The sequence below is a fragment of the Chiloscyllium punctatum genome, chromosome 17 (assembly GCF_047496795.1).
Source record: "Chiloscyllium punctatum isolate Juve2018m chromosome 17, sChiPun1.3, whole genome shotgun sequence".
NCBI lineage: Eukaryota > Metazoa > Chordata > Chondrichthyes > Orectolobiformes > Hemiscylliidae > Chiloscyllium > Chiloscyllium punctatum.
Window position 1 is genome coordinate 75,853,109 of NC_092755.1, and position 23,342 is coordinate 75,876,450.

The 23,342-nt window shown below is 39.6% G+C and overlaps 1 protein-coding gene across 6 annotated transcripts in view; it reads right to left on the reverse strand.

Annotated features, from left to right (window-relative positions):
- Window positions 1-20,850, reverse strand: part of atxn2 (ataxin 2) — a 102,614-nt gene extending 81,764 nt beyond the window's left edge. For all 6 annotated transcript variants that reach the window (XM_072587553.1, XM_072587554.1, XM_072587550.1 and 3 more), the window contains exon 1: window positions 20,461-20,850. In XM_072587553.1, coding sequence (XP_072443654.1) covers window positions 20,461-20,564 — 104 coding nt within the window. In that variant the 5' untranslated portion in view covers window positions 20,565-20,850. The remainder of the gene's footprint in view (window positions 1-20,460) is intronic.
- Between the last annotated feature and the right edge of the window lie 2,492 nt (window positions 20,851-23,342).

Consider the following 23,342-nt stretch of genomic DNA (forward strand, 5'->3'; position numbering starts at 1 on the left):
CCTTATAAATACTTGCATTAAGTTACATGATTTTATTACTCATTTGCAGAATAGGGACATTACTGATACCTTTCATATGCAGATGCCCAGAGGATGCTGGTGTGAGCTGCCTTCTTCAACTGCAGTCGTGTTGTGAAATAATCTCAACACTGTAGGACAGTTCAGCATGTTGGCCTAACAGCAACAAAATTACAGCAGCATTTGTCTAGGGCAGGACAATGTGTTGCCTCCTCATCACCACTTGGAAATAATTTTTTCATTTGTTTGTTACCCTAAGTGAAAGTTGTAGGTTTGGTGTATGCTGCCAGAGAAATCTTGGGGACCTGCAACAAGATGTACTGCACATAGCATATTCTGCAGCCAGAATACAATGCAGTTGGGACCTAGTGGGTTAGTGGACCATTACTTTGTCTTTGATAGCACTGGTCTTTGAAGTATTTTTGCAGCTGCAACCACCCAAACAAGTGAATTCGCTTCTGCCTTGTCAGAAATCAAGGAGCTTAAGTGGCAAGTCATTTGCTGCAGCATATCCAGTCTTTAATCTAATTTAAAGCAGAATACTGTGAATGGTAGATATCTGAAATAAAAATGCTGGAAATACTCGGGTCAGGCACTATGGAGAAAGAAAGAGTTAATATTTCAAGTTGATGTTCTTTTATCAAAACTGGAAAAGTTAAAGATAAACAGATTTTGAGCAGGTGGTGTGATAATGACAAAAATGAGGTTATGTAATAGAGCAGAAGGCAAAACTAATTGAATGATAGTTGGTTTTCCAGGGACAAGGAGTAATTACAGGGCAAGGAAAGAAACTAAAATCTATCCGGTGCAAGTTTGTTTTGAGCTGGAAGTGAAACAGTAAAAAAAATGCAAATGAAAAAGAAAGGGAGATTAAAAATTTTAAATAGAGTTTATTGTCTGAAATTGTTGAATTTAGTGTTGGGTCTAGAAGGCTATAAATGTCTAAAAGATGTTGCTCCTCAAGCGTACAGTGTACTTCACTGGAAACTACAGCAGGTTAAGGACATGTCAATATGAGAGCAAGGAGGACAACAAAATGACAGGCTATCAGAAGCTCTAGCTCATTTACAGAGAACTATATTTGATCTCCCCATTGTAGAGACGACCACATTTAAAGCAGTGAATACAATCAGCTAAACTGGACACACATGCAAATCCCTACTTTGCCTGGAAAGTATGTTTAGGTCAAATGTTGAGGAGAGAGGAGGTACAGGTTGTTCTGCTATAACGCGTGTTTCGTCAGAGCAAATTGGTTATAATGCGACTGACGAATTGTGAACGCTATTTGGATGACGAACTTTCTACTGAATGGGTATAGTGATTTCTTCTACAGCACGATTTTCTATACTGAGAGTTTGCTGAGGAACACAACTGTTGTGTTATAGCAGAACGACCTTTAGAATAGTTGGTGACATATTACCTGCGTTTTCTTTACATGTTTTGGTTTTCCTCCCAGTTTTACTTTCTAAGACATTAGCATACATTCATTTCACCATTTCTTTTAGTTGTAGAGGACCAACTCTTCTGCCATTCAACCACGATTGTCGCCCACTGTCTACCACCAGCCTTTTGTCTACATCCCACCCACGCCTTGCTTGAAAATTGTTTCCCAATTCCGATGTAAGGTCACTGGTCTAAAATCTAAACTTGCATATAATCTAATGATCTCAGCATTTATATGATTGATTTTTTTTGTCACTGGTGACCCCAGAATGTTGACAATGTGAGATTTGACACAAGTAATACCACCAATTGTCAGGTGGAGATGGTTATTATTTGGCACTGTGACCCAAATGTCACCAGTCACTCAGCTGTTGTTCCTTCTGCAATTGGACTTAGGCTGCTTAATTTTCTGGAGGAAATATGAACTAGACTCAGCAAAGTACAAATCAGCAGCAAGCAACACACACCTGACCTGGAGAAGTCATTAATGCAGCTGTTTAAAATAGACGGGCCATAAGACAAAGTACTCCTGCAGGTACATCTTACAGCCAAAACAATTAGCCATTCCAACAATCACAACTATCTTACCTTATACCAAGTATAATTCCAGTCAGTGCAGTTTCCCTATGATCCTCATTTACCTCAGTTCCTGAAGGCCATGGTCAGCTAAATACAGTCTTTTAACATCAAAGTCAGTCATTCTCACTTCTGGACCTTGAGTCCATATCCACGCTTGGACTAAGGTTGTAATGGGGCCACGTGTAATCAGTGCATTGGAGAGTGATATTTTCTAAAAATATAACACTGAAATGTACAATGTTGCATTAAGTCACTGCATTAGAAAATTACTGCTTTTTTCCAGTTTCATGGATGGTCCAAAATATATTGAAAGCAGTGAGATTGATTTTTGGTCTCAACGAATCAAGAGAAACGGAAAGTGAGAAAAGTGGAATGGAGGCAGAAAATCAGTAAGATTGTATAGAATAGTAGGAAACTCAAGGGGCTGCATATCCTACCCTTGCTTCTATTTCTATTTTGACGACCTGGTTCTTCTAGCATAATTTACAATGTGTGTATCATGGTTCAATCCCCATGGCATTACAAATTCAACATAAGCTGTGACGTGGGAAGGTACCAAGCATAGGTCAGACCCCTCCCCAAAGAAAGGTGTATGGAACACCAAAATGCTATTCGTAGGTTACATTTCAAAGAAAATTTGTTTGCGAAGAGTGGATTGTTGGCAAGGCCAGCATTTATTTCCTATTCAAAATCGAGAAGCTGGTGACGGGTTGCCTTCTTTCACTGGTGCAGTCTATATGGCAATGTTTCTTAAAATGGGCTAACAGTGAGGAGAAGAAATTAAGTGTTGAAAATTGTTGTGATCTGTCAATGAGAATGGAGTATTGGGGCTGGATGGTGGGAGGGACAAGAACAGAAGCGTAGGAGTGAAGGGTGACGAAGGCTATAAGAAAGATGGGACTGTTAGAGAGGGAGCAGAGCTGGTATAAACTCAACACAGCTCCATGCTGTTCATTTATGCCTTGGAGTTCACAACTTTACAAACAATCCCCTCCCCCCTACTTGGGGAAGCCCTGCCATATGGTGCATATGCAACCACAGCACTGAAATGAACAAAGTCCATGAATCAAGCAAATTGTTTTGTCCTGAATGGTATTAAGCTTATGTCTGAACCTGCAATTTCCAAGTCAAGTGGGATCTACTACATCATATTCAACTATTTGCAGATGGCTTTGACTTTCAAGAGTTGAGTGTTTGCAGCAAAATGACCAGCCATTGAACTGTTCGATAGATACATTATTTACATTGCTGGCCAACAGTAGCTCTCCTCCCTGGATGTTGATAGAGTGTGCACGTGCGTACGTGTACGTGCGCATGCGGGGTTGGGTTAAGCAACTGTCGTATTGTTAAACATTAAGAGGGAGATGGCTATATTCGCTCTTACTGAAGACTGTCATCGTTTGGTACTTGTGTAGCATGAATATTACTTGTCACTTCAGGGCCCAAGTATAAATATTGCCCACATCTTGCTCACACAAATACTGCTTCAGTATCACAGGAGTTGTGAATACCTGTAGTATAGATCACTGACGATCATGAAAAAAAAGTTACACAGTTCTACAGCACAGAAAAAGATCTTTCATCTATCCATTTTGCACTGGTCATAAACACCAAACTCTTTAATCTCACTTTCTAGCACTTCGCCATATATAGAGTGAGTCATACAGCACAGAAACAGACCTTTTCGGGCAAATCATCCATGACAAAGTTTGCCAAACTAAACTAGTCCCACTTGCCTGCATTGCCCCCTGTCGCTCTATACCTTTCCTGTACTTATCCAAATGTCTTTTGACTGTTTGTAATTGTACCTGTATTTTCCACTTCTTGTGGCAGTTCATTCCACACACAAGCTATTAAATCTTTCTCCTCTCACCTTAAAATTATGCACTCTATTTTTTAACTCGCCAACCAGAGGGAAAATACTTTTTGCTGTTCAAGCTTATCTATGCCCATGATTTTATAAACCTTGATAAGGTCACTCCTCAACCTTCTCCACTCCAATGAAAAAGGTCCAAGCCAATTCAGCTTTGCCTTATAACTCAAACCTTCCAGTCTCAATGAAATCCTTTTAAATCTTTTCTGCACCCTCTCCAATTTAATATCATTCTTCCTATAGCAAGCCGACCAGAAGTGTACACAGTACTCCAAAAGTGGCCTCAGACATCCTGTACAACCACAATATGACATCCCAAATCCTATGCACAATGGTACAAGAGCAATGAAGGCCAGCCTTGTATGCCTTGGCATCTCAAGTGGACACCTAAATGCAAAGGAATCGCGATTGTCCGGCATTCAATTATCGGAATTTCAGATTATCTGGCAAGATCGCAAGGTCGCAATGCTTGGCTAAACCGTATTATCCAGCATTTGATTATCTGACAAAATACACCCCCCCGACTGTGTCATTCGGATAATTGATGTTCCTCTAATTCTTAAATGTTATGTGAGTTGCTACTTCTACTAAATATTACCAAGCAGAGAGTTTCAGATTCCCATGACCCACTGGGTGAAAAGAAAAACTGTTGTCGCATTTCCTCACCTTTAATGTATGCCTCCGGTCACTGATCCCTCCACCAAGGTGAAAAGGTGCTCCCTATCTACACTGTTCAAAATTTTATATATCTCAATCTTGCAACCCCTCAATCTCCCCTGTTCCAAGGAAAACAATCCCAGTCTATCCAATCTCTATTCGTAACTAATGCTCTCCAACACAGGCAACATCCTGATAAACGTCAGAGTCATTGAGATGTACAGCACGGAAACAGACCCTTTAGTCCAACTTGTCCATGCCGACCAGATATCCCAACTCATTCTAGTCCCATCTGGTAGCAGCTGGTCCATATCCCTCCAAACCCTTCGTATTCATATACCCATCCAAATGAATTTTAAATGTTGCAATTGTACTTGCCTCCACCACTTCCTCTGGCATCTCATTCCAAACATGCACCACCCTCTGCGTGAAAATGTTGCCCCTTAGGTCTCTTTCATATCTTTCCCCTCTCACTCTAAACCTATGCCCTCTAGTTCTGGACTCCCCCATCCCAGGGAAAAATACTTGTCTATTTATTCTATCCATGCTCCTCAATTTTATAAGCCTCTATAAGGTCACCCCTCAGCATCCGATGCTCCAGAGAAGATAGTCCCAGCCTATTCAACCTCTCCCTATAGCTCAAGTCCTCCAACCCTGGAAACATCCTTGCAAATCTTTCTTGAACCCTTTCAACTTTCACAACATCTCTCCAATAGGAAGGAGACCAGAATTGCATGCAATGTTAAAACAGTACCCTAACCAATGTCCTGTACAGCTACTACGTGACTTCCCAACTCCTGTACTCAATACTCTGACCAATAAAGGAAAGCATACCAAACGCCTTCTTCACTATCCTATCCTATCTACCTAAGACTCCACTTTCAAGGAGCTATGAACCTGCACTCCAAGGTCTCTTTGTTCAGCAACACTCCCTAGGACCTTACCAAGAAGTGTATAAGTCCTGCTAAGATTTGCTTTCCCAAAACACAGCATCTCGCATTTATTTAAATTAAACTCCATCTGCCACTTCTCAGCCCATTGGCCCATCTGATCAAGATCCTGTTATAATCTGAGGTACCCTCCTTCATTGTCCATTACACCTCCAATTTTGGTGTCATCTGCAAACTTATTAACTATACCTCTTATGCTCACATTTGGATGATTTATATAAATGAAGAAAAGTAGTGGACCCAGCAGCAATCCTTGTGGCACTCCACTGGTCACAGGCCTCCGCCACCACCCTATCTTCTACCTTTAAGCTAGTTCTGCATCCAAGTGGCTAGTTCTCCCTGTATTCCATGAGATCTAACCTTGCTAACCATGGGGGACCTTGTCAAATGCCTTACTGAAGTCCGTATAGATCACATCTACCAGTCTGCCCTCATCAATCCTCTTTGTTACTTCTTCAATAATATCCTCTGCACCAATTACATCCCTCCTACAATGTGAATTCCATAACTGCACACAATATCTGTAAACTAACCAACGTTTTATCCAGTTCCAGCATAACCTCCCTGCTCTTAAACTCAGCATAGCTAATAAAGGCAAGGATCCTGAAGGTTTATGCATGAAACATTGATTTTCCTGCTCCTCAAATGCTGCCTGACCTGCTGTGCTTTTGCAGCACCACCCTTTTCAACTTTGACTTCTCCAACATCTGCAGTCCTCACTCACTCCAAGTATCCCAAGTGCCTTCCTTACTACTTTATCTACCTGTCTCGCTACCTTACAGGTCCAGTGGACATGACATACAAATCTGACAATCAGTGCAATCCCAGGCCCTACCATTCATGTATTCCTTTTCCTTGCTTGTCTTGCCCATGGATATCAGCTCACATTTATCCAGATTCAATTCTATTTGCCACTCATGAGCCAATCATACCAGCCTCTTTGTATCATCCTGCAATCTAAGGATATCCTCCTCACTATTTTTCACGCTACTGATTTTTGTATCAACTGCAAGCTTTCTGATTAACTGTTCCACAAGGGCTTCCAGTCACAAAACCATTCTTCAAACCCTCATCCTCTACTTCTTGCCATTCAACCAATTTTGGATCCAATTAGCCAAATTTACTTGGATCCCATGGGTTCTTACATTCGCTATCAATCTTCCTGGGGGCATCTTTTCAAAAGCCTGTGGAAGTCTAAGTGGATTTTGTCACATCTGACCTTACATTGGATAGAACATCATTAAAAAAACAGCTGAAGATGTCTGGCCATGGGACATTACCCCAAGCTCTTGTGGTGCAGTGTCCCTACCTCTGTACAATGAGACCCAGGGTTTAAGTTCCACTTGCTCGTGAGGTGCTTCATTAACATCTCCAAATAGGCTGGTTAGAAAATATCAATCCAAAGGAGGTACTGCAAAGTCCTGGGATTGAAACAGCTGGCCTCCAATAACTATAACTATTTCCCTTTGTGCTAGGTATGACCACCCAAAGGAGAGTTTTCCTGCCAATTCCTGACCTCAATCTTGCTTGAGCTTTGTTCCTACACTCGATCAAATATTGCTTTGACAGAAGCAACCATTCTTATTTTAACTCCAGAATTCAGCACTTCTGTTTATATTTGAGCGAAGACTGCAATAAGATTTGGAGTATGACTCTGGCAGAATGCAAAGTGAGCATGTTATACTGACCAAGTAATAGCACTGTCGATGATATCTTCCTTCATTGATTGACAGCAGACTGAAAATGGTAATTGGCCAGTTTGTACTTTTCAGACTCTCTCTCTCTCTCTCTCTCTCTAGGACATACCAAGGCAACTTTCCACATCATTGGGTGGATATCCATGCTTTGTCTGTATTGGAACAGCTTGCCTTAAGTCCAAACAACCATTGTTCACAATTTCATCTGAGAATATTATTTAGTTCTAGACATTCAAAAGCAAATAAACTGATTTTAGATTAAAAACAGAAAATACTGGAGAAATGCAGATGGTTTAATGGCATCTGTGGAGAGAGAAATAAGAGTTAAACTTTCACGTCTGATATCATCCTTCGTTAGATTAGTGAGTCATGTTGTTCTTGAAATGTTAACTCTTCCTCTCTGCAGATGCTGCCAGACCTGCCAAGTTTCTCCAGTATTTTCCATTTTCATTTCAGATTATCATTCATAGCACGATCATATTTTTGTTGTTTTGAGCATTCAATGAAATTGTTTGAACTTAGGTCTTTAAAGCAAAGCATAATCATACACTTAAGAAGGTGCAGCTTATGCAAGAGGGATGGTGGGGGTGGGAGCTGAATAGTTGGAGATTTGCATTTAGGTAGCACTTTTCATTATCACAATTAATTTCAAACCAATTCTCAACCAAGTAGATAATTTTGAAGTGTAGTCACCATTATAATGTAGGACACATGGCCAACAAATTTCCACAAACAGCAATTCAATAATGACCATGCAATCTCAGGGGCAAACTGAGGCAAAAATATTGATCAAGAAATCATGGATAAATTTCCTGTTCCTGAATTTGCATAATGGAATATTTTACATTCACCTGGGGGGACAGATGGGGCTCAGTTTAATGTCTCACCTGAAAGATAGCACTCTAATTACTCAGCAGAACTGCAATATTCAGCTTGAGCACAAAAATCTAGATTAACATTAAGTTCAGGCCATGAGAGTTTCACTATTACACCCCTGATTTAAGGTACTGTAATACATTATGACCTAGAACATCTACACATGCTGCAAAACTGAGGCAGCTGAATGACAAAACAAGCAAGTAGGAAAAACATGCTTGGGGGCAGACAGCATATTAAAGCTAGTCAGCATTTATGGTACCAGTTGATATTAAAATGTAATTGTTACTCTGCTTGTTGAACGGAATATTGCTTATTTTACAGTTAAGATGGAGTACAACAAGTAGATAGGCAATGACATAACATTAGTAAATTTAACATACTGGAACTCCAGTAACTACATCAAATGAGCATTATAAAGTATGATACCAAGCCACATACCAACAGGAGGTAAAATTGGCAAATCAGGTTTAAAAGACTAAGGCTTTAAGGAGTGTCTTAAGGAAGGAAAGCAAAGAAGAGAGGTGGAAAGGTATAAAAAGAGAATTCCAGATCTTGGGACTGAGGCAATTCAAGATGAAGTGACAAAGAGATGAACTAAAAAGGATGTAACAACTAAGAATGCAAAACAGGCCAAAATTAGAGATGCACAGAAATCTCAGAGCTGTGGAGCTGGAGATTACAGAAACTCAGATAAGGCCATCAAGGAATGTGAAAACAATGATGAGAATGTTAAAACGTCAAGATGTTGCTTGATCAGGAGCCAACATAAGTCAGCAACCACAGATCACAGGAGAATAGAACTTGCAGAGAGTTAAGATGAGGTAGCAGAATTTTGATCAATTTGAAGTTCATGAAGAATAGTATACGTGAATGACTGTCCATGGCATTGAGGGCTAGGCAAACTGGAGTCAATGGAAATCCAAGTATGATTTTTCACTGCTTGGAATCATACTTTGCACAAAGAAAGTTGGTAGTGTTTGGTGGAAGTCAATCATCTCAGCCCCGAGCTATCCATACAGCTGTTCCACTGGGCCATGGGCACTACTGTGTCATAAGCAGCTTCATCAGTGATCTTCCCTCCATCATAACGATGAAATGGGGATGTTCACTGACAATTGCATAATGTTATTTATTTGCAGACAGTTCCATAAAGATATACCAGGATGTTGCTGGGTCTGGAGGGTTTGGATTATAAGGAGGGGCTGGATATGCTGGGACTTTTTTCACTGCAGTTTAGGAGTTTGAGGGGGTGACCTTAAGAGGTTTATAAAATCATAAGGGGCATAGATAAGGTGAATAACAAAGGCAGTTTTCCTTGGTGCTGGTGGCGGGGTTCCCCCACAACAGGGCATACAAAAAATATTTAAAAAGGACCTGAGGGGCAATTTTTCTCTCAGTGTGGTTTGTATGTGGACTGTACAGCCAGAGGAGGTGGTAGATCCAGGTACAGTTACAATATTTAAAAAGACATTTGGACAGGTACAGGAATAGGAAAGGTTGAGAGAGATATGGGCCAAACACAGGCAAGTGTGACTAGCTTAGTTTGGGAACTTTGGTCAGCATGGACAAGTTGGACCATAGTGTCATGCAGAATGCAAACAGACGCTATGATTCAATATTAAGCACCACAATGTAAATACTGAAGTAATCCATGCCCACGTAAAGCAAGACCTGAACAACATCCAGGCTTTGGATGATAACTCTCAATACCATTTACACAAATCAAGTGCCACTGATCATCGCCAGCATGAATCTAACCATCAAATTCTTGGGATTCAAAATATCATTAAATGCCCCATTATCAATATTTGGGTTGGCTACCATTTACCATTAGCTACAAAAGCTGGTCAGATGCTCGGGATTCACAGTAAACAAATCTTTCTCCCCAATGCCTGTTCACCACCTACAAGGTACAAGTCAGGCAGATGATGGAATAATCTGCTTATACCAGGATGAGTGCAGCTCTAACAACACTCATGCAGCTTAACTTTGCCCAGAACAAAGCACCTCACTTCATTCCCCTCAAGCTCCATCCACCTTCAAAATGCACTCCCTTCATCACCAATGCACTGGCAGCAGCATGCATCACCTATAAGATGCACTTTAGTAACTCAGCAAGGCTCCTCCAGCAACTACAAGGACAAGCAGAGATGCACGGGACCACCACCTGCAAGATCCACTTCAAGGCACACAGCGCCCTGACTTGGAATGTCATTCCTTCACTGTTGGGTTGAAATCCTGGAACTTCCAAGCTGCATTACTGATGTCCTTACACTACAAGGACTCAATGATTCAAAAAGACTGCTCACCAGCTCCTACATCAGAACATTTAGGAATAGGCAATAATTGCAGGCAAACCCAGAAATACCCATATCCCTGAAACAACTAAGAAAGCTAGGAGTGCATTGGTATAGTTGAGTTGGTTGAGATACAAATGAATATTTTAATAACAGCTGAGCTAAAGCAGGGAAAGCTTACAAAGTTGAACTAGGCAGCCCTAATGATGGAATGAATTTAAATTCAATTGCTCATTCAGGTATATAAAAATGAGATTAAGATTGGGACAAACTGGCTTAGTCTCAAAATTGTTGCCAGAGAGGGGGATGGAGTCAGTATCTAAGAAGCGAAGGTTTCAGTCTCCCCTGTATCTAATTGGAAGAAATGGCACCTTTAAGTTTATTCAAACAGTGATGCATCAGAACGCAGTCTTTTTCCTCAAATTGGAGACTGCAGAAGCAGAAATCATTAATGTCATTCTATTCTTAAATGATCAATTAAGTTACTGCTATATGGTCTGGATCTCAACTATTAAATAATCTGAACTCAATTAACTGGTAACTTACATAACTGCACACTGTTAATTAAAGCAAGAACAGGCAAACAAGAACATAGCACTGCATTAAATAACAGCTGGTTGAAGCGGGATAGAACTCAGGTTATGTCATGAACTCTAGCTGATGCAAAAGTATGCACGCAAGAAAAGTCATAAAGAGTATGAATGACAGATTGCACAAAAATAGTAAATCAGAACAAGTTAACGACACTACACTGCTGTCGAGTGTCTGGCAGCAGATTATAGTAACTTTGATTCTGTTAATTATTGCTTCAATAATGTGTATAATTGAATTTGCTAACATTAAAATAAACTCAGCTTCCATTTCAGTTTATTGCTCCAAAAATGAAAAATACAAAACCTGGGCTCAGAAATGATTTACAAGGATGTTGCCAGGGTTGGAGGATTTGAGAGGCTGAACAGGCTGGGGCTGTTTTCCCTGGAACGTCAGAGGCTAAGGGGTGACCTTATAGAGGTTTACAAAATTATGAAGGGCATGGATAGGGTAAATAGGCAAAGTCTTTTCCCTGGGGTCGGGGAGTCCAGAACTAGAGGCCATAGGTTTAGGGTGAAAGCGGAAATGTATAAAAAAGACCTAAGGGGCAACTTTTTCATGCAGAGTGTGGTACATATATGGAATGAGCTTCCAGAGGAAGTGGCGGAGGCAGGTACAATTGTAACGTTTAAGAGGCATTTGGATGGGTATATGAATAGGAAGGATTTGGAGGGATATGGGCTGGGTGCTGACAGGTGGGACGAGATTGAATTGGGATATGTGGTTGGCATGGACGGGTTGGACCAAAGGGTCTGTTTACATGCTGTACATCTGACTGACTCTATATCTGCCTGTTAAATACTAATGTCTATTCTACCTTAAAAAGGGAGGATAAAAAGCTAATTAAAAAGAAAATTCTACAGTACAGCTTAACGCATGTTTCCATGTCTTATTTTTGTCAGGCATAATTTATATTCCTATGTTCAGTTTTGGTTAACAATCTCACTAAAATGACAGGCACAACAAAGGTTCAGAGAAATGCTACTATACAGACACCTACAGGGAGGTCTTTGTCACCATGGTAGGATTAGAAAGTTTGATCTTTTTAATTTAGGAATTAACATTTGATTTTGATCTTTAATATTAATTAGTATACCTTTTTTAATGTAAAATAATTGTTGAAATTAGATGAATTAAGAACATTTGAACAAATTGCATGCAATTACAAAAGCATTAAATCAAGTTAAATTCCTTATTGCAAAGGATTAACCACCTCTGCAACAGTTTGCGAAGATCATACAGTTGTTACAGATTTGCTGCAGATGTTTGGAAAGGTAGTTAAAGAAAACACCAGCTATCTGGAGTTTACTCAATGGAGCACTGCACAGGATATTTCACAGTCCCAGGCATCCTGCGAGTGCATTTTGATAGTCTTAGAAGCACGTGAGGTTTCTATCCTCCCTGAATTGGCCTAGATTTTTTCCACCATATCTCAGGCGACATGTTCATTCATAGGTGGTGGCAATGGTACACAATGCTCAATTACATCAGGATGGCACAGGGAAAACTCAAGTAGAACATCTGTCATATGTTCTTAAACTCTGCTTAATCAACAGGCCAGTCTTCTTTAAAGAAATTGTCTCTGCACAATCTTATAAAGCAAAGAACAAAATTAACTTAATATATACATTAACATCCTCAAAAGTAATTCTGATGAGAAGAAAAAAAGTCAAATCCAAAGCTATACAATTCAAGTAGCCAAGAAAGCAAGACAACCAGACACACAGCACAAACTCTTATATGCAGAAAGACAAGCAGCTTACTTGACAATTCATAGGAGACTGGACAATTGTAACCCTGCTGGCAATTCGTAAACCACTAATTAAAATATATCATGCAAGTGGGTATTATAATTGAAAGGTACCTGAATTTCCATGATTCAATGTTAGTTTATTAAATTACTATTGCACTTATTATTTTTCTTGCTGTGTATTTTAATTACTAATTCAGAAAAGCATACAACATTATCCTTTAGGTATGAGACATTTTCTTTTCCAAGTTAGGATAGCAAGTCCCAAGAGTTTAATATATGTGAGAGCTCCCCAGATGTGTCAACACAGTCAGCATGCTCCCAAAGAAAAGGTGGGAAGCCACTACAATGTACAATACTGCAGATAAATGCTCAAAGTTATAAGAATCTGACACCCATAAAGTAAACTCAAAGTACTGCATTATGAAAATGTTGAAATAATTTGAAAATATTTGGAAATTTGGAACCACAGTTATACAGCACAGAAACAGACCCTCTGTGGACCAACTCATCCATGCTGGTCAGATGTCCTAAACTAGCCCCAATTATCAGCATTTGTCCCAAAGCTCTCTAAACTCTTCCAATTCACGTACCCATCTAGATGTCTTTGAAATGGTGTAACTGCACCCACTTCCACTATCGCCTCCACACACACACCACCCTCTGCCTGAAAAAGCTGCTCAAGTCTCAAATCTTTTCCCTCTCACCTTAAACCTATGCCCTCTAGTTTTGGACTCCCCTACACTGAGAAACATAGGTTATTCACTCTAGCCATGACCCCTGAGGATTTTATAAACCTATATAAAAGGTCACCGCTTAGCCTCTAACGCTAGGGGGAGAAGAAGAGGGGAGAAACGCACCACCCTATTCAGCCTGTTCAGTCCTTCCAATTCCAGCAACCTCCTTTAAGTGAGGTGTGCGCGCGTGTGGGCAGGGAGGGGTTTGAATGCAGTATTCTAAATGCGATTGCCTTCACCAATGTCCTGTGCAGCTGCAACATAACCTCCCAATTCTTGTATTCAATGCACTGACTTATGAAAGCAGGTTTGCCAAATATCTTCAGCACTCTATCCACCTGCAACTTCACGTTCAACAAACTATGCACCTGCACTCCAAGGACGTTTGGTCTGGCAACAACCCCCAGAGCCCTACAATTAACTGCATATGTTTTGCCTTGGCTTGCCTTACCAAAATCAACACCTCACATTTATCTAAATTAAACCAACTCTGTCACTCCTCTGTCCACTGGCCCATCTGATCAAGGTCCCATTGTACACAGATAACCTTCTTCACTGTCCACTACATCAATTTTGGTGTCATCTGTAAACTTAGTAATAATACCTCCCACGTTAACATCCAAATCATTTCTATGATGAAAAGCAGTGGACCCACTACCAATCTTTGCAGCATACCACATGTCACAGGCCTCCAGTACAAAACGCAACCCTCTGCCACCACCCTCTGTCTTCGACCTTCAAGCCAATTTGGTATCCAATTGGCTAGCAACCTGGGATTGTGTGATCTAACCTTTTAACCGGTCTACCATGCAGAATCTTGTCTAACACTTGAAGTCCATATAGATGTCTACCGCCCTGCCTCCATCAATCTTCTTTGTCACCTCTTCAAAAAAACTAAAGTTAGACTTGATTTCCCATGTTCTGGATTAGTGGTGCTGGAAGAGCACAGCAGTTCAGGCAGCATCCAAGGAGCTTCGAAATCAACGTTTCAGGCAAAAGCCCTTCATCAGGAATAAAGGCAGTGAGCCTGAAGCGTGGCGACTCGGCCTTTTGGCCAAGATCAAGGCAGAGTCTCCACGCTTCAGGGTCACTGCCTTTATTCAAGATGAAGGGCTTTTGCCCGAAACGTCGATTTCGAAGCTCCTTGGATGCTGCCTGAACTGCTGTGCTCTTCCAGCACCACTAATCCAGAATCTGGTTTCCATCATCTGCAGTCATTGTTTTTACCTCGTTAATTTCCCATGTATCAAGTCATGTTGACTATCTCTAATCAGTCCTTGCCTTTCCAAATACACACAAATCCTGTCCAACAACTTGCCTACCACTGACATCAGGCTCACCAGTCCATTGTTTCAATGCCACCTTCAGTCTTTCAGCACCTCACCCGAATCAACATAATTTAAAACAAATGACTTATTCCTAACATACATAAAATTCAAAAGCAATTTTTAATGGAGTTTGCACTTTGGCATTCAATGTGCTCGGAATTACACAAACTTTAGAAGTGTTTTTTTATGTTCAAGTTTCTAATCATTTATTTGTACAACACTGAACATTACATCTTCTGAGAGATTAGTGAAATTTGGCAGCATTTTAGAATGGACCTTTTTTTTAAAAAATTCAAATATTGACATATTAAAAAGAGTATCCTGGCATAGTTTTATTGATATAACTGAAAATGGGTTATTCACAGAAAAGCATTTTAATTCAATATGCAAGTGACCTGATTGTACTGAAAACAACTGATAAAATCTATTCCAAATCATTTAAATCTAGCTGCATTGGTATATAGTTGTAAATTTAATTGTGTCTGTTGATAAAGGTTACATTTTAAGAGCCTCAAATATCCATGAATGGCATAATTAGCAGAAACCCATCCCAATTATTCATTCCATTTGATATTGTTGAGCTCTCAATTCAATTTTTTTTTTAAATAATACTTATGCTGGACATACTTTCCTTTTAAAATTCCTCAATCTTTTGCACTGGTTAGCTGATTTCAGGTGACTTCCACTGAATAAAAGCACAATCCAGCAAAGAAATTCCAGTCCACACTTTTCCTTAAATCCCACTAATGAAAAAAAGCTCATACTGCCTTAATGGCACCATCTTGAACAGCTGCTAGGTTGTCTTAGATTCAGGTGGACAGCAGATTTACTTTCAACATTCTGCAATAAATTGAGTTTTTTTTGGCAAACTGAAGATTCCAGCCAGATTTTTTTGTACTGATATCACACAAGTAATCAGATTTGAATTATCAAAGAACGCAGGTTGTTTAAATACTGGTTAAAATCTGAGCTCAGTTTATGGAATAAAACTTCCCAGAAAAATCAAAAAACTTTAGAAGTGAAAAGGGAATTAATTTGTTTCCAAATTAATACAAATTCAAATAATTTCTCACAATTTTGGGGATTGGACTGAAGCAGAAAACAGGGAAAAACATGTCAATATCTACAGCTAGAGTGTTAAATTTACTAGCTACACTTGTGGAAATGACAAGTTAATTTTTAGTAAATAGATAAGTTACTTTAGTGGTTTTAACTCCACAAGCCCTGGTGTCAGTCCCCTTTCCACACACTTTACTATCAACACATCAGCTTGCTGCATGTATTTTATAGGAGAAAGTGAGGACTGCAGATGCTGGAGTACCAGAGTAGAAAAATGTGGTGCTGGAAACATACAGCAGGCCAGGCAGCATTCGAGGAGCAGGACAATCAACATTTCGGGCATAAGCCCTTCTTCAGGAATCCTGAAGGGCTTATGCCCGAAATGTCGATTCTCCTGCTCCTCGGATGCTGCCTGGCCTGTGTTTTTCCAGCACCACATTTTTCAACTGCATGTATTTTATAGAATTTACAAAACAATCTATGCTTATTAAAAATTGTTTCTTTTTTTATCATTTATTCATACTAGCTTCAATAAAATTATTTTTTTTAAAACCAGTAACTAAAAATTTAGGTAGGTCAGTGACCAATGCTGTAGTTGGAAAGAATTCTCTATTCAAGAAACTACAGGACGGGCAAAATAGGAAAATTCTACTGACTAGCATCTTACCTCATTACTTTCTAGAGTGCAACTAAACTTTATCAGTAAGTGCTCAGATCTTGTGACCAGTGCTGATAATGAATGGTCTCACTTCTGGACTCCTATCTAAAAGCTAACTGATGATCTTCTCACCCAGTGGTATCCACCTACCATTCTATAATGAATTATTCATATTTATTACTTCAGAATTCTACTGAAGGGTAGAATGGCTTCAGGAATATAATGAAATACCAAGGGATGGGAGGAACGAGAAAAGTGCTATGAAAGATCTAGATGTTGGAGAAAAGTCATCAAATTTAAGTCCACATCTTTTGGATTAATCTCATACAGTTAGTTTAACTAGGCTATGATTCTTAGAGTTACCAGGTGAATAACTACCCCAAGCTCTACATTTATCTCCTGACCAATTCTTCAGGATCCTAACTATATTGCTGATCCCAGTATTGATAATGAAGTGTGATACAAGTAGGCAACAAATTCACCTTGAACTACAAATATACTGGAAGACACTTGTCAAAGATGTAGTAACAAAGTAGATTTTAGGGTCCACTATAACATTACTAGCCACTGGACAACCTGAGGAAGAATCTGAATTAAAATTCAAGAGGAATACAAAGGATCAAGGAATCTTCTGTACATTTCTATCTCCCCAAACCATCTTATCACCAAAATTCATCCAGGCCCAGCTCCATACATAACTTGCATGTATAATCACTGTCAGCACTGCTTCTCCTTCTCAGTGTAATTATGATGAACTTTAAATGTAAAAACCATGTCTTTTAACAATTTTGCTAGTAAAGCCAAGAAGAGCTCTCAGGACTTCCCAAATTTCTTCACAACCATTTAAATGCTGAGTGTTTTATGGTATAGAAAATTAAGTAAATACTTCTAATCAGAAGATTGCAGATTTTGCAGATAGTGAGAGATCCAGGCAATCCATGCAAATGATTCATAAAGAATTGTTTCAAAGTTAGAAAATTTGAAAAGGGAGGTATAAAATAAAAGTGTACAATTTCCAAATTACTGCTGAAGGTAGATAATCTGAGGAGCAGCCCTACAACACAGGAACATTCACTGTACTCTAAATTGTTGAGTGAAATAGTCAATGACCAATGAATACACAACAGATTTGACACAAGCACTGCTGGCACTTGCCAGCCAGAAAGACCAAGCCATCTAGCATAAATTTGGCCGTAAATTCCTAATCTATGTACCGCTCAGAAAAATGCCCCCCAACTGTAGCAGAAATTCATAAAGTAGACCATGCTATTGTTTATTATCAAATTGTGTATAAATGGATAATTGTTATGCTTGGATCAGGAATTCTATGAAATTGGAGTGAACCAACAGCCGCACCTAAGCCAAACAAAAATGCATAAGGACAGTATACCAAAAGGAGATTATCATACATTGTTGCAAATCAAACAAGCAGGATTTAAAACATTTTCTTGCCCTGACTGAAAGGAACAACATGAAAATGATCTTTCACAGTCATTTCCAATCTCTAATGAGCAGTTGGAATGTAATGGAGCTATGATAATCTGAGAAAAGATTTTGAGGATGCAAGAGAAAGAGATCTGTCCTGGAAGTTAGCAAGATACTACTTTTCACCTGGTTACAGTGTGAAAGAGAAACCAAATTGGAAAAATAATTTTGATAGTCTTTATTCAATGGTAACTTGCACACTTCTCAGCCAGGAAATATCAAATTCAAGACATACTCCAGACATTTGGCCGCATAGAAAGTTGACTTATATATAGTAGCGTGAATTATTGAAGTTGGAATTCTTTAGATAAATTAAACTGAAACCAGCTGTTCTCCATACAAAATGATACGAAGTTCTCCCAATGTCCCGCCCAATATATGGTCAAGCATCAAGACTGATTAATTGATAATTTAACTCCTAGATTCTTTGGCTACCTACAAACTGGTTGCCATATTTTCTTACATTAGTGACATATTTAAAAAGTGCACTTCATTAGCTTTGAAGTGTTTTAGGCACTCTGACATTGTGAAAAACACAAAATAAATTGGTTTTCTATCTCATCCACTTTCTCCTGGCTAAATATAAATTTCTAAACAGAAAAGTGCATAAGCACTGATTTACCAAATGCTTATGATTTATGTTGACAGTAGTTCTAATTTGAACAGCTCCAAAAGGCTCAATATGGGGATTATGAGCTTAGCTTTTAAACCTACGATATCTAAGGTGGCCCAAAGGGATACTGAAAGATCAAGTAACTCAAAGGAGATGTGCAGGTTGAAGATGAATGGTGAACTAGTGTCAAATCAGGCACTTACTCATTTTCCTTTCAGATGGTAAAATTATTGCACAAGTTTAAGTTATTATCAATTCCACCTTGGTTACAGATCCCATGATTTAAATTTCAAAAATATGTGAAAACAGAACAAAACTCTTCCAACACAATTCTTTGAAGCAAAGCTATTTACAGTATATTACATCTTGAAAAGTTAGAATGTGTTTATTTTAACAGCACCGAAGCAAATATTTTTGATGAAACGCTTAAGAAAAACATTTCCACTTGTTTGGGCATGTATAGTTAAACTCATTCACCTTGACATGGTCATAAAATTCCTACAGTGTGGAAACAAGTTATTTGACTCAGAGTCCACACTGACCCTCTGAAGAGCATCCCACCCAAACCCACCCCCTCTACCTTTCCCCTGTGACCCTGCATTTCCCATGACTAATTCATCTAGCCTGCACATCCCTTGACACCATGGGTAATTTAGCATGGTCAATCCACCTAACGTGCACATCTTTGGACAAAAGCGATCAATGAAAACATTACAATGCCAAACAAGTTTTAAAAATGTCAAACAGATCAGTATTTTTAAACATAAATCTAACAAAATATCTGCCACTGTTGTGAACAGGAAAGCTCATCATTCCAGAATTGGAAGGTATATAACAGTAGCAAGTATTTTGTTTCTTACAGCAACTTTCACAATTAATTTTAAGCACTTAACATTTTCAAGTGTATTAACTTACTTAGTTCAAACTGCTATGTAATTACTAGTCAAAACACTGGTATTATTAATGCAGAAAGGGTTAAGCCATTTAGTAAAAAGGAAACCAAAACTAATGTAAGCATGATTCAAATGCCAGGTCATCAACTCTTGCAACACAAGGGCTGAAGCATACACAAACTTATTTTTCATAATGCCATTAAAGTATATGTTCTGTTCAATTTTAACTGTTAATTAAAGGATAATTAGATTTAATTTTACAATATCCTGTAAAATGTCCACATTGTAATAAATTGTGACAATGCTGCACACAATTTTTTTTACAGAAAGCTCACGCATAGCAGTCAATCTCACTAAAACAGTACAGTATGCAACATACAACACATTGTTCTCTTGAATATAATCGTTCTGATTTGAATGTCACATCATAACTCTTTCATTATTGACGAGTTACAAGTAGCTTTGAAATTCCCAATGCGATCTTGGTTTAAGAGTAATATATTAATTGTTCAGCATTTCAATGTTCACGCCTAACATATTTGGTGACAACGATTTAAACCTTGAAAAAGTTTTTTTTATGAGAAAAAAAATTTAAAGGTACTTTGAATACTGATGAATACCACCTAACGGATTTCCCTACAGAAATGTATCCTCTTTCGACATTTGTTAATCTATATCCCTTTAATGGTGGTATTTTGAAAGCCGCCCGTCTATGGCTTCGGACGCGTAGGCCGCATCCCCCATTTCGGTATTAACCCGCTGGAAAACGGGGCCCGAGCGCAAGGCCCGGACGCTGTTCGTTGCGTTTCTCGGTAACGCCGGGGCCCGGCATATTGAAGGGTAAAGGCGGGCCCATCAGTGACAGAAGGCCGCCTCCAGGGCCTCGGGCTAAAGTTGGACCAATAGAGAGAGAGAGGAGAGAAGGACAGACAGAGAGAGAGACCGTTTATTACCTGCCGCCGGACTGTCTCCCTCCACCACCAGCTCCAGTTGCTGCTCCACCAGTGCCGATGCCGCCGCCGCCGGGCTTTCGGCTGTTGGACTGCTTCATGGACATGATGGTGGGCGATGATGGTGATGGGGGAGGGCAGGGGGTGGGAAAGAGATACCGCTTCCAGTCACTTCAAACCCCTGAACAGAAGAAGGTCCGGCCCGGCATCCACAACACCAGTGAAACCCCCTTTCCCCACCCCCGCCGAGGAACAAGAAGAACGTCGTATGGGACAGGGAGAGCGGATGCAGCCGCCGTATCGCCTGTCCGGGCCTCAGTCAGTTAGCGCCGCGGCGCTCGTTGCTATCACAAACCTTCGGCCGCCACCAACAACACGGCGAACGGACGAGAGTGGTGGGGGGAGGGGGAGGGGCAGAGAGGGGCGGGGAAACAGGATCCGGGCACGCCGGCGTGTGCGCGCGCACCCACCGGCCGGCGCATTCACATCTCTCCCTGGCAACGCGGTTGATCACCCCTTCCCCCCACACTTCACCAAGTCAGCCGGCCTTCCATCAGCAGACCCATCATCCCTCACTACAGCTGGGAGAACGGCCGGGGTGGAGAATGGAGGAAAATGTGAGGTTTACGACGAGAGTTTTTTTTAAAATTTCCTTTATTGTTGTCATGCTCATTCGCACCCCCCCCCCCCACTCTCGTCCTTTCTGACCTTTGACCTCTCCGAGGAGAGCGGAGGTTTATTTTGCTGCTGAGGAGTGCGGGAGAATGACACGTGACGGACGGGGTTGTTGGTGGCTTTTGTCAACCCTCAGATGGCCAGAGCAGTGAACAGTACCGTGTCTAATTAACCAAGTTCATCTTTTACTTGTGATCGTGATCTTTGGACGTCGCTCTCTGTCTAATTCATTCATAAGAAGCGTCGCTATTTCCTTCTAGTCTCACTGAGTGAGCTTTAGCTTATTATCCTTACACTTTTCGTACACACAATGTGCATTTAAATAGCACCTTTCACAAGAGGATATCTCAAAGCATGCAGTGATATATTGTGACAGCCATTTAAACACAGCAGATTTCCACAGACATTATAATAACTAAATAATATGTTTACGTTATGACAAGAGATAATTGGCCATGCTAAATTGCCCGTAGTGTTAGGTAAGGGGTAAATGTAGGGGTATGGTGTGGGTTGAGCTTCGGTGGGGCGATGTGGACTTGTTGGGCCGAAGGGCCTGTTTCCACACTGTAAGTAATCTAATAAATAATTGCTCGACTAACCAGAATAACGTGTGCTTTACTTCAAAATAACACCGTGGGATATTTTATAATTACCCTGAAAAGACACATGGGGTCTCCGTTTCTTGTTTATCTGAAATGTAGCATAATTGATAATGTAGGATTCCTTGTGTACTGTGCTGCAATGTCAGGTTTCTAATTTTTTTATGTCAAGTTCTGCAGCGAGAACGTATATCCAATCTCTTGACTCAAAGGCAAGTGCTACAACTGAAGGGAAATGGGTAAATTGTAAATAAACATGGGTAATTTGGTGCAAGGAAAATGTAGGTAATTATTTTGATTAACATTTATGTATCAACAAGGGAAAAAAACTCGTCTGTACTATATAATTGGTTGGGTACATATTACACCACTAGTTTGCAAACGTCCCTTGTATTCCATTTTTGAAGCCATTTTTCACATTTGAATAATTTAGTTAAATAACTAATTGTGCTAATTTGTTATATTAAAAACATCAGAAGTTACAATAAACTCTCAATCTACACTCTTCAAATTGGTCCATTCCCACCTCCCTTGTTTGTATAAAAGAATTATTCTCAGGACAAAGTTGATGCCAAAAGGTTGCATTTATTGGGTGTTCCATACCACTGAATGGCATGCAAAGCCAATTCAGGAGAACATATATAGTCCACCATGAAACGTAAAAGGTGTATAAGGTCAAGTGAAACAACACTGTCATGAAATATCATTGATCTGAACTGCAAATTTTTTTCTCTCTATAGCTGTATGACCTACTGAGTACTTGCATAATTTTCTGGTTTTAAGCCAGATTTCCAAAGTTTGTTTTAGTTTTGGAATGGTTGACTGATAGCTGTCTAAAAAAGGTTATATGAGCCAAACTATTACAAATTAGCAATTATCATGGCTTTTTTAACTGCAAATCCTATAATAAATTCAATTTTTCACTTCTCACGTCAAATTTATAGAGATTATAAGACTAGAGAAAATAATATAAACAGGAGATTAAAAAATAAGCACTACCGCACTTAGGCAAAGAAAAAAAAAGAGAAAAGAAAGAAAAAAAAAGAAAAAATATAAGCAGGAGATGCCCGGGTGTCCTTGGAGAAGGAGCACGCGGTGTCCACCAACACCCTGGAGAAAAAAAAAGAAAAAAAAAAAAGAAAAAAAAATATATAAGCAGGAGAGGAGTATTGCTCTCTCAAAAGGACACTGCTTGTCACTGGTTACTCGGGTGTTTTTCCTATCTTCCTGGTGGTGGCAATTGAATAAAGATTGGTGCACTTTGTGTCCTTCACTGTGTTTTACACCTGCGCACACACACACACCATGGGTGCTGGGGAAAAAATAAGCACTACTGCACTTAGGCGGTAGTGTGGGGGTTAAAAAAAAAGAGAAAAAAGGAAAAAAAAAATAAGCAGGAGTGTTTTTGATCACACAGCAAAAGAAAAAAAATGAAGGGTACTAGAGCCCGAAAAAAAAAAAAAAATAAAAAAAAATAAAAAATACAAAAACTGGAAAAATTAGATTTACAGAAAATAAGTATTTACATTTACCCATAATGCTGCAAGAATGGTGTATGTATCCTTGCTGTCTTCTCAATTTTCCCTCTGACCTCTTCTCTTATACTATAGA